General features: G+C 43.1%; 1 protein-coding gene across 8 annotated transcripts in view; it reads right to left on the bottom strand.

Annotated features, from left to right (window-relative positions):
• Nucleotides 1-2,906: 2,906 nt before the first annotated feature.
• LOC143297984 (exocyst complex component 4-like) overlaps nucleotides 2,907-16,727 on the bottom strand; it is a 54,544-nt gene continuing 40,723 nt past the window's right edge. For all 8 annotated transcript variants that reach the window (XM_076610663.1, XM_076610639.1, XM_076610671.1 and 5 more), the window contains 9 exons: nucleotides 15,627-15,847; nucleotides 13,674-13,887; nucleotides 12,164-12,262; nucleotides 11,024-11,055; nucleotides 8,905-9,019; nucleotides 7,562-7,680; nucleotides 5,810-5,905; nucleotides 4,736-4,847; nucleotides 2,907-3,219 (listed from right to left, as the gene is read on the bottom strand). In XM_076610663.1, coding sequence (XP_076466778.1) covers nucleotides 3,049-3,219; nucleotides 4,736-4,847; nucleotides 5,810-5,905; nucleotides 7,562-7,680; nucleotides 8,905-9,019; nucleotides 11,024-11,055; nucleotides 12,164-12,262; nucleotides 13,674-13,887; nucleotides 15,627-15,847 — 1,179 coding nt within the window. In that variant the 3' untranslated portion in view covers nucleotides 2,907-3,048. The remainder of the gene's footprint in view (nucleotides 3,220-4,735; nucleotides 4,848-5,809; nucleotides 5,906-7,561; nucleotides 7,681-8,904; nucleotides 9,020-11,023; nucleotides 11,056-12,163; nucleotides 12,263-13,673; nucleotides 13,888-15,626; nucleotides 15,848-16,727) is intronic.

Genomic DNA, 16,727 nt, shown 5'->3' on the forward strand with positions numbered 1-16,727 from the left:
TTTATAGAGCTTAATCTCTGTCCGTGGATAGGGGCTATATAAGTATCCACTGTAGGGTGAAAACTGTAATACTTACCACACTGTAGTGTGGATCAAGGTGCAGCTTCAGTCCAGAGGAGTTCATCATTCAAAGATGAGTGAAAAGTGATGTGATGATTTAATAATCTAGATGACTCTCAAATTTAGCGGGCATGGTGTGTGGCAGAAGTGTGACATTCTTGATTCTTCAAATTTGTTAACTATTGCTTTGAAAGAAAACCTCCTCAGTGAAGGGGAAACAGACCTTCAGCCACAACAAAATGGACGAGCGTCAGAAGAGGCCATCACTGTGACACTCAACCAAACTGCCAAAAACACAGAAGAACACCTGTGAGACACACCCACAACACTGCCATATCCACCTTTGGCATGAAGCAAATCAGGTCAGCAGAAATTACACTGGTTTGAGGATCAGGCCAAAGGAATGCTACCTTTTGTGGAGAAGAGATTCGTCCTGGCACAGCACACAGAATTTAACACAGTGAAAAGAACTTCCAAGCATGCACACTGCCAGAAACACAGATCAGCAGGCGGCTGGAAAATGTGTAAAAACATTACTTACTGGCTTCAGGGAGTGAGCAGCCTCAATTTCATGCACAGAAATTTGGCGTGCCAACTAAATTATAAACAACCAAACAATCATGTCAGGAAATCAAAGATGCAATCTGTGACTGCTATTAAGGATTGGATTTAACAAACATTATCCAAAATTGCACAATAGAACACACGATAAAACAACTGTGTCATGAAACCTACCGATAAGTTGTGTGTGTCATAGTACTTCCTGCCAAACAGGAGAGTTTAACACACACAAAGAAATGGATACATACTAACAGAAATCAGGAACAACAGAGAAGACATGTGAGTGAGAGATTCATAGCACAGTTTATTCATTAGTGTTACATTCAGTACAAAAACAAGGCAACAGCATAAAATAAGGTGACCAGTATACAAAATCCATGCATTCATCCAACACTGGACAGAGAAACATCAACACTGACTAAACCATTTTTTCTGCTTTTGGTCTAGGAAAATAAAACAAATATTACTGCATAACTGTCTGGATATTGCACAAGCTGGGCACTGTATACTGAAAAGTATAAATATACCATAAATTACAAATGCCAAGATGACAAAAATCAGTTACATATCTTCTCAGATCTTTGCCACTTTACTATTTGGACTAAAATAAAAACAACAACAACAACAAAATCAAAAGTGGGAGAAGAGAGCACAAAGAAGACACAATATTACCCTGTGTAATCTACTTCCTAATGCAAAGGAAACACAACCACTTACTTTCAAGTGAATACTGACCAACAAAGACCTGTCAAATAATTATCCGATAAGTGTTCAGTTCCACACATTCTGGATATTTGGAAATGCTGACTGCAGCAAAGCTTCATGCATTCTTTTCTCCATTCTGAAAACACACACAGACACAGACACACTAACAGACAAGCACACACATGCTAGCCTGCACATATGCAAACAAATAAACAAATGCACCAAAAGCATATGTTGATCGATGTAAACACATCTATATAGACATGTGTGTTCACATTGACACACACACACACACACACACACACACACACAATGCAACATTGTATCTCAGTACCTGGGACATGACCATATGTTTCAAAAGCAAACTTGAAAGACTAAAATCAGCTACTCTTGTTGGTGGTCTTGTCACACACATTCTGATGGGTAAGGACTTACACTTCAACCATAATATTCTTATCACTCTCTACTTGAACCACATTAGTGCACTTGCAAACAGGCAACTTATACCCAGTGAAATGCTGAACAAAAATATTTCCAAGGTATTCATACAGACATTGTTCTCAATCTGAAAGACTGGAAATACACAAGATATACACAGCTCAGGCAATGGAACAAAAACATTTGTTTTCAGCAATACAGAAAACACCATACAATTAGAAATGTCTGTATTTACAACAACAAAAAATAATAATATGGCATGTGTAAAAATCAATAATGCAGTTTCTTAAAACTTCAGCACATACATACAAAATGTATGGAAACATTTTCTAACACACGCACGTGCTCACACACACACACACATGCATACACATGCGCATGTATCCATGCATACACACACGCACGAACACATATTCACACCTCTTATCTGCTAACACTCGCATGAATAAATACACAGGGACATCATGTACACATGCAAAATAAAACATGTGAAACTGACAGCATGTTTGTTACTTTACACACTGCTGGGTGGTAATATACAAAGCACACCTAGGTATCTGTGGCAAGGGATGGTATTATCATAAACAACACAAAGATACATATAATGTAAACATTACACATACTTTAGCTGACATATATAACTTGCCTGCACATGTTACACATGTAGAAACACAGACATCCTGTGACAATGAATTACATTCCACGCAAAATTAAAGTGACATCAGGGGTGGGTCACACTGTCCAGACATCAGGGGGCGGGTCACACAGTCCACAGACATCAGGGGGCGGGTCACACTGTCCACAGACATCAGGGGGCGGGTCACACTGTCCACAGACATCAGGGGGCGGGTCACACTGTCCACAGACATCAGGGGGCGGGTCACACAGTCCACAGTCATCAGGGGGCGGGTCACACTGTCCACAGACATCAGGGGGCGGGTCACACAGTCCAGACATCAGGGGGCGGGTCACACTGTCCAGACATCAGGGGGCGGGTCACACAGTCCACAGACATCAGGGGTGGGTCACACTGTCCACAGACATCAGGGGGCGGGTCACACTGTCCAGACATCAGGGGGCGGGTCACACTGTCCACAGACATCAGGGGCGGGTCACACTGTCCACAGACATCAGGGGGCGGGTCACACTGTCCAGACATCAGGGGGCGGGTCACACTGTCCAGACATCAGGGGGCGGGTCACACTGTCCACAGACATCAGGGGCGGGTCACACTGTCCACAGACATCAGGGGGCGGGTCACACTGTCCAGATATCAGGGGCGGGTCACACAGTTTCATTCTGTCCTTTCTCCATGATCTCCGTCAGGCGCTGCATGCGGGACTCCTGGGTGCTGATAGGGTTGCCGGGGTGACTGCGGTGGTACAGCTGGATCAGCAAGGCGTACTCAGTGCCCGTGAACTGGGGGCCTTTCTCCGCGATGCCGTTCAGCACATCCTGCAGGGACAACGATTCCTCCGTTACCCTTTCAACTTGTTACCATGCCTGACAGACGCAATAGCTGAGTGGTTAAAGCGTTGGACTTTCAATCTGAGGGTCCTGGGTTTGAATCTCAGTAACAGTGCCTGGTGGGAGGGTGGAGATTTTACCAATCTCCCAGGTCAACATACGTGCAGACCTGCTAGTGCCTGAACCCCCTTCGTATGTATACGCAAGCAGAAGACCAAATACGCACGTTAAAGATCCTGTAATCCATGTCAGTGTTTGGTGGGTTATGGAAACAAGAACATACCCAGCATGCACACCCCCAAAAAACGGAGTATGGCTGCCTGCATGGCGGGGTAAAAATGGTCATACATGTAAAAGCCCACTCGTGTACATGAGTGAACGTGGAAGTTGTTGCAGCCCACAAATGAAGAAGAAGAAGTTACCAACCATAATCAAAGGCGTCATCAAATTGCCATTTCATGAACAGTTTCAGTTGCAAGGAGGTGTCAAAGTGTGCGTACTGATCCATGTACACTATGCCTCATCTGCTCTTACAAGGAGAAAGACGCCTGACCTCCGTGTAAAGGCAAGGTGTTTCAGACCTTGGAAGCCTTTCTTAAGTTTCATCAACGGAACTGATCTCCTGTATTTTCACACATTCCAGTCTTCATTCTCACAGACTGAAAGCAAAGCCTAAATGAAAACTAATACATTACTATTTTTCTGTAGTTGCCTGTCAAGATATCAATTCATTTATACTTGTAAGCATTCCGTTGGCTGCTAGGGCCTTTTCTAACCACCGGCCCAGCTTTTAAGTGTCACCCAGAAGCAGATTTACACCAGCCAGATTTTGCCTTCCTTCAAATAGTTGAGCACTGAGCCTTGCACATACACATGAGTGAGACCACAGCACAGTTTGCCATTCAAACCAGATGAATGGTCTCCAACCTGAACTGGATGGTAATAACTACAGGTCTGTCACAGCAGCAAGTGAAGCAGAAAAGGAGATAAAAGTCATCAGAATTAAAAAAAAGAAAAAAAGAAGAAGCAAAAGTAGCCTCAGTAATAACAATAATAATAACAATAACAACAACAACAACAACACAACAACAACAACAATACTAGCAATAACAATGATGATGATAACAACAACAATAACAATAAAAATAATGATAATGATAGTGACAACAACAATAATAACAATAAATCCGAATACTCAGCTACTGAAAAGCAAAGGAACATAAAAATACTGATCAATTTTTGTGTGAACATGCTTCAGTCAGAGCAGATGGTGATGAAGAAAGCCAAAGAAGAAGAGAAAGGAAAAAAAAGCAGCAAAATATAACAAAGAACAACAGAACGAGTGCACACAGAGCAGAACTATCAATCACAAACAAACAAAACAAATCTGAAACAGGCTGCAACCACAGAACAGAGTCAAGGAGAAAGACGCCCCCACTCCCCGCCCCCACACCCCTCCCCAGGCCCTGGACAGGACAGGACAGGACAGAGCGTCATCACTCACATCAGGGCTGAGGTAAAGCAGCTCATAGAAGTGGCGCGCCCGGTCCAGGTCCGTCTCCCTGGTCAGCGTGATGTTGGTCAGGTTCTGCTGGATGGCCAGGATGTTCCGGCACCTGAAACACACAGTCCTCACCTGTCAGCATTCAGTCCTCATCTGTCGACACACAGTCCTCACCTGTCAGCATTCAGTCCTCATCTGTCGACACACAGACCTCACCTGTCAACACTCAGTCCTCATCTGTCAACACACAGACCTCACCTGTCAACACTCAGTCCTCATCTGTCAACACACAGACCTCACCTGTCAACACTCAGTCCTCATCTGTCAACACACAGACCTCATCTGTCAACACTCAGTCCTCATCTGTCAACACACAGACCTCACCTGTCAACACTCAGTCCTCATCTGTCGACACACAGACCTCACCTGTCAACACTCAGTCCTCATCTGTCAACACACAGACCTCACCTGTCACCTGGTCCTCTGTCAAACATGACAGTCCTCTGCCAGCCAACACATTGTATTGTACTGTATTGTATTGTATTGTATTGTATTGTATTGTATTGTATTGCATCGCATGCATCACCTTGTCTTGCACTGCATTACATTGCATTGTACTGTATTACTCTTTGTTAAATTCTCTGTGTGAAATTTGGGCTGCTCTTCCCAGGGAGATCGTGTCACTACAGTTTCAGTTTCTTAAGGAGGCATCACTGCATTTGGACAAATCCATATATGCTACACCACATCTGCTAGGCAGATGCCTGACAGCAGCATAACCCAACACGCTTGTCAGACATTGAGTGCATGCTCATATATTTGTGTACCTATTAGAGTGGATTCCTTTAAACATACTAGTAATTTTGCCAGAGGACAACACTCTCGTTGCCTTGGGTTCTTTTTCAGTGCGCCAAGTGCATACTGCACACGGGACCTCGGTTTATCGTCTCATCCAAAGGACTAGATGCTCAGTTTGATTTTCCAGTCAAATTTGGGACTGTGTGTTGGCTGAAAACAAAACAGTACAACACAATACGCCTGCCTCCCCTGTGTAGACAGAAGTGACACACTCACATTTTCTTGATGCCGTTCTCGTTGATCTTCTTCAAGAACTGTACACTGCTGATGAGGATGGAGGCCACCAGGTAACCCAGGGTTTCAAAGATGTACCTGCAACATGCTCAGGTGGCAACATCACGACGGACATTCTGCATATGGAAAACATGCACCTTTCAGATGTCTTCAGGGACAGAAAAATAAGTACCTCATGACGGACATTTTGCATATGGAAAACATGCACCTTTCAGATGTCTTCATGGACAGAAAAATAAGTACCTCATGACGGACATTCTGCATGTGGAAAACATGCACCTTTCAGATGTCTTCCTGGACAGAAAAATAAGTACCTCATGACGGACAATTTGCATATGGAAAACATGCACCTTTCAGATGTCTTCATGGACAGAAAAATAAGTACCTCATGACAGACATTCTGCATGTGGAAAACATGCACCTTTCAGATGTCTTCATGGACAGAAAAATAAGTACCTCATGACGGACATTTTGCATATGGAAAACATGCACCTTTCAGATGTCTTCATGGACAGAAAAATAAGTACCTCATGACAGACATTTTGCATATGGAAAACATGCACCTTTCAGATGTCTTCATGGACAGAAAAATAAGTACCTCATGACGGACATTCTGCATGTGGAAAACATGCACCTTTCAGATGTCTTCATGGACAGAAAAATAAGTGCAACATACACAAATTCTAGATATGCACTGTCCTGTACTGGTGTGCACAGCACATATTATGAACATGCACACACAAAAAGATGCCTTGGACAAGAGGGTACAATGATGTCAAAAGGGACAAACAGTGGAGAGCTGACCTCACATATTGCTGCAATAGAAGATATGGGTCAGAACACAGGAGACTGATGCTGGATCAAACCCTGCACTCATTCCAATTCTGCTAGTAGAACAAACCAGCACCCACTTGAATTGTGCCGTGGAAAAGTAACACTCGCCTGAGTATGTAAGAAAAGCATGCAAAACAGGCTGTGTTTTATTGTCAATGTTTGCTTTGCAGCAACTGATGTAATTTCTCTTAATAAGACGATAAAGTAATTCTTAATTTGTCTAGTCTTATCCCAGCACTTAAGGGGGGTGCTGTGGCAGAATCTGTCAGGTGTTGGAAGGGGGGTGCTGTGGCAGAATCTGTCAGGTGTTGGAAGGGGGGTGCTGTGGCAGAATCTGTCAGGTGTTGGAAGGGGGGTGCTGTGGCAGAATCTGTTAGGTGTTGGAAGGGGGTGCTGTGGCAGAATCTGTCAGGTGTTGGAAGGGGGTGCTGTGGCAGAATCTGTCAGGTGTTGGAAGGGGGGTGCTGTGGCAGAATCTGTTAGGTGTTGGAAGGGGGGTGCTGTGGCAGAATCTGTTAGGTGTTGGAAGGGGGGTGCTGTGGCAGAATCTGTTAGGTGTTGGAAGGGGGGTGCTGTGGCAGAATCTGTCAGGTGTTGGAAGGGGGGTGCTGTGGCAGAATCTGTCAGGTGTTGGACATCTGATCCAGTGTTCACCACTCATCAGGGTTTGTGGCCATGTTTTGTCATGCTGCAGGGTCACTGGGAAAGACACTTTATTCTGATTTCCTTCACTGCACCAAGGAGTGAATGAGTACCTTACTTTGACTGGGGAAGGTTAAAATAGTGGAAGAAGAGGACTGGGCCCCAGCTTCCCATGGCAAGCCCGTGACAAAGTAGATATCAATTCACTGCCGCATGTAAAAGGCGATGGGGTCTTTAACGTACAATGTTAGCACTCACTTGAACTTCTTTGGCTGCAGACTCTGTGACAGCACCTCCTCCATGCTGCTCAGGTCCTTGTTCAGCTTCAGCACATTGGAATCTGGGTCAAGGTCGTCAATGGGCCCAGCATAGTTGGACTGTAACCAACACAAACATGATCCATTGCTACATCAGGTCATCTATGGGCCCCACATAGTTGGACTGTAACCAACACAAACATGATCCATTGCTATATCAGGTTATCTTGGGCCCTACATAGTTGGACTGTAACCAATACAAACATGATCCATCGCTACATCGGGCCATCTATGGGCCCTACATAGTGGGACTGTAACCAACACAAACATGATCCATTGCTATATCAGGTTATCTTGGGCCCTACATACTTGGACTGTAACCAACACAAACATGATCCATCGCTACATCGGGCCATCTATAGGCCCCACATAGTTGGACTGTAACCAATACAAACATGATCCATTGCTATATCAGGTTATCTTGGGGCCCACATAGTTGGACTGTAACCAACACAAACATGATCCATTGCTAATGGACTCATTGTTATCCTGCTCTTCCACCCCCCTCCCCTCACCCCAAAAAAGCAACAACAAAAAAACAAAACAACAATAACAACAAAAAACACACCCATAATTTTCTTTTTAACTCATTTTCATTTTTTGCTGTTCCACCATTCGTGTTGTTTCAGTGAACCCTTCTCCTATTTACTTTCCTGGAGAGGAGACAAAGCAATGATTAAACACACACAAATTAACAGTTTACCTCTGACACAGGATAGAACAGAATACTAGCATCGTGTCCGCCTAGAAAGTGAAAGATTCTGACCACAAGAAATTGAATCCCACACTCGCCAGAATTTTCTCCCCCTCCACTAGTCCTTGAGTGGGTGGTCTGGATGCTAGTCAATCGGATGAGACAATAAACCAAGGTCCCACATACAGCATGCACTTAATGCACGCAACAGAAACCACAGCAACTACAGTGCAGTCCCTGACAAAATTCTGCAGAAAAATCCACTCTGACATACTTTTGTAAGTGTACACATGATTTACGTCTGACTAAATGACACAGGAAATAAATGATGAGTGCCTAAGGCAGCTGTCAGCAGGCTCTACCAAGGAAAGCAGCCTGTTGTGCAAAAGACTCTGTAAAGCACTTAGAGCTTGCTCTCTAACCGAGGACAGGCGCCACATAAGTATCCATACCATCATCATCATCACCTTGTAAGAGAGGTGCACAAACAGGCATGCACACCTGCACTCAGGCTTGCCGATTCTAAGGGCACGCTCTCTGACCAAAGAAACGTGCTATATAAGTATCAATAATAATAATACTCAATATACCTGCTTGGCGACAGGTAGCAGGTAGTAGAAGCAGTGCACACGCACTTCCAGGTGCAGCAGCAGCAGACACACCTCTGCCAGGTCACGGAACTCCTGGACCAGACTGCGCAGAGAACTGCACACAGCCCACAGATACTGTAATGTGTGTCTGTCTATCTATCTATTATGCTATTGAACTGCACACAGCCCACAGATACTTCTGTCTCTTCTACCCTTTTTTTCTTTTTTTCAACTCTGTAATGTGTGTCTGTCTATCTATCTATTATGCTATTGAACTGCACACAGTCCACAGATACTTCTGTCTCATCTACCTTTTTTTCCTTTTTTCAACTCCGTAATGTGTGTCTGTCTATCTATCTATTATGCTATTGAACTACACACAGTCCCCAGATACTTCTGTCTCATCTACCTTTTTTTCCTTTTTTCAACTCCGTAATGTGTGTCTGTCTATCTATCTATTATGCAATTGAACTGCACACATTCCACAGATACTTCTGTCTCATCTACCTTTTTTTTTCCTTTTTTCAACTCCGTAATGTGTGTCTGTCTATCTATCTATTATGCAATTGAACTGCACACATTCCACAGATACTTCTGTCTCATCTACCTTTTTTCCCCCTTTTTTTCAACTCTGTAATGTGTGTCAATCTATCTATCTATTATGCTATTGAACTGCACACATTCTGCAGATACTTCTGTCTCATCTACCTTTTTTCCCCCCTTTTTTTCAACTCTGTAATGTGTGTCTGTCTATCTGTCATTCTATTGAACTGCACACAGTCTGCTGATACTACCATCTCATCTACCTTTTTTTATATTTTATTTTTGTTTACCTTTCCTCAACTCTGTAATGTGTGTCTATCTTTTATCTCTTATACTGTAAAACTCCACACAGTCTGCAAATGTTACTGTCTCATCTACCATCTTTTTTCCTTTCCTCAACTCTGTATTGTGTGTCTATCATGCTACTGAGCTGCACATAGTCTGCGGATACCCCCTCATCTATCATCTCTTTTTACCCCCTGGACTCTGTAATGTGTATCTACCTATTTATGTCCCCCTGGACTCTGTAATGTGTATCTACCTATTTATGTCCCCCTGGACTCTGTAATGTGTATCTACCTATTTATGTCCCCCTGGACTCTGTAATGTGTATCTACTTATTTATGTCCCCCTGGACTCTGTAATGTGTATCTACCTATTTATGTCCCCCTGGACTCTGTAATGTGTATCTACCTATTTATGTCCTCTTCGACTCTGCAATGTGTATCTACCTATTTATGTCCCCTTCGACTCTGTAATGTGTATCTACCTATTTATGTTGCTGTTTGACAGCAGACAATCTGCAGATACCCCTTTATCCACTGTTTCTTTTTCTTGAACAATGTAATGTTTATTTATTTGTTTACTTATCTATCTATTATGCTGTTGTAATTGCTGCTGCTAGCAACCAGTACTCTAATTCATCTTGTGTCACTACTACTCAATGTGCAAATGTGCTTACTCATGCATATAAGCCACACAGAATTTCCATTTTTAATTCATCTGCTTCTCTGCAGCAACTAAAGAGGTGTTGATATGACTTTAATGAAACCTCATTATTTACTTATTATCCTATCTGACTATGTGTCCAGTCCTGTTTCTATGTGTAATATCAAAGCGCAAATGTATATACTTATGTATCACACAAAAGGAATTTCCTTTTTTCATTCATTCCCTTCTCTGCAACAAATATGCCTTGATATGACTTTAATCAAAAGTACATTTCAGGAAAACTTACCATCAGTAATACCTCTCTCAAGTATACAATTTCATTATGACCGCCACTAGTAAGGCACACAATAAATGTGTAAGACATCACAAGAACAGGCAACAACATTAACACAGCTGGACATATATTTGTTTATTAATTCATTGTTCAACATGTTCTCAATGATGGAGTTTGTATTTCATACATTTGTTTATCAATATATCATATTTATAATATATTGTTCAATACGTATTCATATTCATTATTTCAGAAAACAAAGCAACCCAGAAGAGGAAATAAAGTCCCCCCCACCCCCCACATCTCAAAATACACAATCATAGATTTATAAATGCAAGGACAGTAACTTACTCCAGGGTCTTGGCAGAGACAGGCACAGTATCCTGTAGAAAGAACAACCTGTAGTCAAAAGCTGAACTGCTCTCAATGAACAGTATGTATGTAGTTTACAAAGGAAAACATGGGAGTTGGAGAAAGGGTGATTGGGGAAGAAAATCTGCACTTTTAAAGAAATCCCCCCTGTAAATAAAAAAACCCCAACTGACTGCTCCTACACACACACACAGACACACACACACACACGCACACACACACGCATGCACGCACGCACGCACACACACGCACACACACACGCACGCACACGCACACAAATGCACAAGCGCACACACCAAAATCAGACTACATGAAAATGACAACAGCAGTACATTTCACATAGCACTCCATGCATTTGGTCTAATCATTTCTGGACATAAGAACACAGAAAAAATGCATGTTTAAGATCATTTAACAACTCAGGACACAACATTGATGAAATAAACCCACTGACACTCCCCATAAACTATGGAGCACAAAGCATAGACTGTTTGCTGGTTCCTAAGGCAAGTGAACTAACTCCTAACCAAGTTAAAACTTTTATTTAACGGATGCAAAAATAAGAAAGCACAGATATTCCTATGTCACATGAAGTATTTTCAAACTACCAGTTCAATGCACTGATAAGAACAAAATGCAGACAATCACAGTGTGCCTGGAACAGACAGGGGGACATTCCAGCAGCGTAAATGGACATAATTTTTCACCCATATCTCAGAATGTTATATTTTTCTTACCTGAATGTTTTCCTCTCACCTGATGACTGTGTACACAGTAATTAAGGAAGAGTGTACTGGTTAGTTATTAATATGTGTCTTAGAATGTTGTATTTTTCTAACCTGATTAAAAAAAACACAGCAACTAATAATTGGTGTGTGCATGACGATCAGGGAAGGGTGCATTGGTTATTCCTTCGTTTTTATAACACTTATTCATCAGTTGGCGTGTATTTGAATGAGGCAAGCATTTGAACGAGCGAGCCTAAAGGAAATTTTCTTTTATATCGGGTAACTGTTTGAAGCAGACAATAAGTATTTTGAGTTGAACTGAAATGAATAAGGGCTATTGACTAAAGCAGGCTTCAGACACAGATGTCACAGACATACTGGTTGTACATACCGCAGGCAGCTGGTCAGCCAGAGTGTTGTCCCCTTGCTTTCCCCCACTGCTCTCTGCCAGACTGTCCACCATCTGGTGAAGGCGGCTCGCAAACCACTCCTGCAGGTCACACACACACACACACACACACACACACACACACACAGCACACACACACACACACACACACACACACACAGCACACACACACACACACACACACACACACACACACACACACACACACACACACACACACACACACACACACACACACACACACACACACAGCACACACACACAGCACACACACACACACACACACACACACACACACACACACACACACACACACACATGTACACAATACACACACACACATGTACAAGCACACACACACACCAACACATACAAACATGTATCAACAGTCATTAACATACATCCAGGCAAACCAACACATCAAATCAAACATGAACAAGCACACACACACAAATCTCATTCAGGACAACAGGGATCAATCCCATGTTAAGCACATGATGTGAAACAATGTTTCAGAGCTTGGTTAAATACAACACCTTTGTGTAACTGCACATTATTATTATTATCATTATCATCCTTATTATGAGCATTTACGCCTACTCTTGAAAATAAAGCACACACACACACACACACGCACACAAGTCATAACACACAATCATAAATAGTATACTATCAAAAATACAACCAACAAATTCTGAAACTATCAAAACTCACTCACTCACTAATCATCATTTTAGTTCATACTGGAAAGGGATGAGCTGTTGATAATTATTCAGGAGGGGAAAAGGTGGTTTCTTCATGACTGGATTTGAAAGATTGCAGTGAGATGAGTGATGGAGAGGCTGAGGAAGCTGATTCCAAAGAATGGGGTCTGGTATGAAAAACTGTGTTGGCCATAACAGTCTGTTCAGGAAATTCTTTCTCAATGTGGTCCCTTTTCATTTTGTTTTACTAATTTTTACTTTAGTTCTTTTACTTAACTTTTTACTCCTGGAAAAGTCCAGAAGGAAGAAAAAAAAAAAGAGGTATTCTTCTGCATTTGACCTGGAACATCAGAAACAATCTTCATCCTTAACCCACAGGCAGTGAGACCATGATTCAAACCCATGGCCCTAAGACTGAAAGTCTAACCCTTCTACCTGTCAAAAGAAGAGCGGAGACTGATAGATTTTCGTCCGTTCTCCCAAGTCTGACTGGAAAATCAAACTGAGCATCTAGTCAATAAGATGAGACGATAAATCAAGGTGCATGGGCAGCACGCACTTGGTTCACTGAAAAAGAACCAATGGCAACATAAATGACGTCCTCTGGCAAACTTTTGTAGAACAAATCCAATATGATAGGTACACAAACATATATGCATGCATTCAAGGCCCGCCTTGTGCACTGGGCTATGCTGCTGGTCAGGCATGTGCCTAGGAGATATGGAGTACATATATGGTTATGCCTGAACACAGTGATGCCTCCTTGAGGAAGTGAAAATGAAACTGACCAGACTCTCATGCACGTTGGCCACTGTCCTCATCTGGGTGACATCAGTGATGATCTCCTGCTGGGGAATCAGAGTTTCGTCCGTCGATAGGTTGGTGATCAGGATCACTGCTTCCTTTGAGTTCAGCGCTCGCATTTCCTGCTCCGAGCACACGCTGCCATCCAGCTCTTTCCCGTCAGCTGTGGGCTGAAGCGTGCGCCAGCTGGGTAGGGATCTGGGAGAGTTAATGCGTTTGATGTTTATGTGTCTGCAGCTGACTGACAATGGAGTGTCTCTGTGTATATGGAATCTGTCAGATAAACTGGACAGAGTTGATGCTTTTGATGTTTATGTGTCTGCAGCTGACTGACCACTGAGTGTGTCTGTGTACATGGGGTCTGTTTGATAAACAATCAATATGGACAAGTATAAAACACTGAAAGTTGGTTATCAATACACTGAAACATTCAAGCAGAGAGCCAAATATGGAAACAATAAACACACCTATAAATATGCACAACTAGACACACAGACACTTGGACACACACACACACATACACAGGTGTTCACTCACACATACACATACCTGCTGACAAGCATACACAGAACCTTCAATCAAATCCACTAACACTATAACCCCTCAAACACAAGGAAGTCTCATATACACAAACATTCACACAGATTTACACTCACACATGCACTCCAAAGAGCTGACAAACACACAGAGAACACTCTCTAATTCAACAGAACTATACTATCCTGAAGACAAGGCAGCAGAAAGGTGCGTTTCCAGGGATGAAAACAAACGGGAAAGTTAGTATAGTATTATTCTTTTGTCACGACAGATTTTTCTGTGTGAAATTTGGGCCACTCTACCCAGGAAGAGCACCACCCTTTTTCCTTTCTATTTTTTCTGCCTGCAAGTGTATTTGTTCTATCAAAGTAGATTTGTCTACAGCATTTTGCTCTTGTGTTGCTGTGGTTTCTTTTACAAGCACTAAACCTTGGTTTATCATCTCATCTGATTGACAAGCATCCAGACCACCACTCAAGGTCTAGTGGAGGGGGGAAAACACTGGTGAGTGTGGGACTGTGTGTGCTCACATTCTGTTCGCTTCCTAGGTGGACACGCGACCACCAGGCCAGCACAGCACTCACAGATGTCAACCCCTGTCAAGTGTTTGCAGGGAAAATCAGGAAATTTGGTTGGAACAGTTTGAATTTGGTTGGAACTCATGGATTCCGAACCACATCAGCAAACGTTCACCGGGCACAGACGTTGTTTGACAGAGATGCAACTTGATTTAGCAACGTTCTCTCTTGTTCAGTAAAACGATTAAGCAGATTGGTCCACTCAGTGCTGTTTCAATGTAAACACGCACACGATTAGCTGAGCATCATGACGTGAGACCAAGATTAGCAGTGGCTGCCCTGGCATCGTGAATGATAGGTCTAGAGTGTCTGGGTAATGTTACGACAGGAAAGCATGTGACCATACTATGTAGTTGAAAATGAACTTGTTAGAGCAATTTTGACGTTGGCTGGGGGGCTGTTGTTGGAGGGATGTGGTGGCGGTCTCCACTCTGGGAGGGATGCTCACTCAGTCTGACTCCACGACTAAGCCATTATTGTCATCAGTAGGGGGCTCAGTAGGTGGTGTCCTAAGTACGTTAAATCAGAACAGGCACCACTGACGTGACTCAGCAGCAGTGCAGGGTCTCCTCTGGTGTGTAGCTTCCTGGCGACCTAACATCGATGGTTCCCTGTGGACTGCTGACGCTGGGACTGTGACAGATGAACCCAGGTGTGGCTGTGTAAGAATGGACTTGGAATGAGCAGTGTGGGCCACTGAAATGGTGCAGATGACAGAGCAGCAAAAAATAAAATAAAATAAGACTTAGCGTTGAATAAACTGTGAACGAGCTTAACAAAATATGGCGAAATCGTAACAATCATCATCTCTGAGTCCTCTACCTGAGGAAGCGACTGATGTCCTCATCCTTGGCCCACATGGCAGAGATGACCCGGCGATCATCCGCGCCATGCTGCACGATGTCACGGTATGCGGAGTGGCACTTGTCGCGGTACTCCCGCAGCACGTTGCACACCATGGTCAGGAACTGGTCCGCGTAGTCTGGCAGCGCCATCATCAGCTCCTGCAGCTCCCCGATGCTCTCGTCCACCGTCACTGTGCTCTGTGAACATACGCACATATATATGAACACCCACATACATACACATACACATGAACACACACACAAACACATGAACACAGACACACATACATACATATACATGAACACACACACATACACATGAACACACACTCACATACATACATATACATGAACACACACACACACACACACACAAACACATGAATACACACATACACATGAACACACACACATAAACACACACATATGAACACACACACACATACATACACATGAAAACACACACACATACACATGAACACACACACACACACACACATTACATACACATGAACACACACACACACATTCATACATACACATGAACACACTCACACATACATACATATAATCACACACACACACACACACACATACCTATGAACACACACACACGCACATATACATACACATAAACACACGCACACACACATGCATACACATGAACACACACACACACATATGAACAAACACACAGAGACACATGCACAGGCACACAAACACACAAGAAGACAAGCACAGATACACGCACACATGAACACACACAGACATATAAAGAGGCAAACACATACACACACATGAATATGTACGCACACACACATGAACGCACGCGCACATACACATACACAAAAAGGACTACGATGGAATTCACAATATAAACTTTTCATATGCACTCACTTTATATTTTGCTCTGAGGTTTGACTCTATGGCTTGAATCCCTCCCCCCCCCCCCCCAGCCTGTCCCACCACTACCCCCCTCCAAACACACACACACGCTCTTATGCCAGGTGATAGGAAAAGTTTGACATGCATTATTTCCAACTGATTCACAGCTGTAGGTATCAGCAAGCCAACATAA

Source organism: Babylonia areolata, chromosome 2 (genome assembly GCF_041734735.1).
Source record: "Babylonia areolata isolate BAREFJ2019XMU chromosome 2, ASM4173473v1, whole genome shotgun sequence".
Taxonomy (NCBI): domain Eukaryota; kingdom Metazoa; phylum Mollusca; class Gastropoda; order Neogastropoda; family Buccinidae; genus Babylonia; species Babylonia areolata.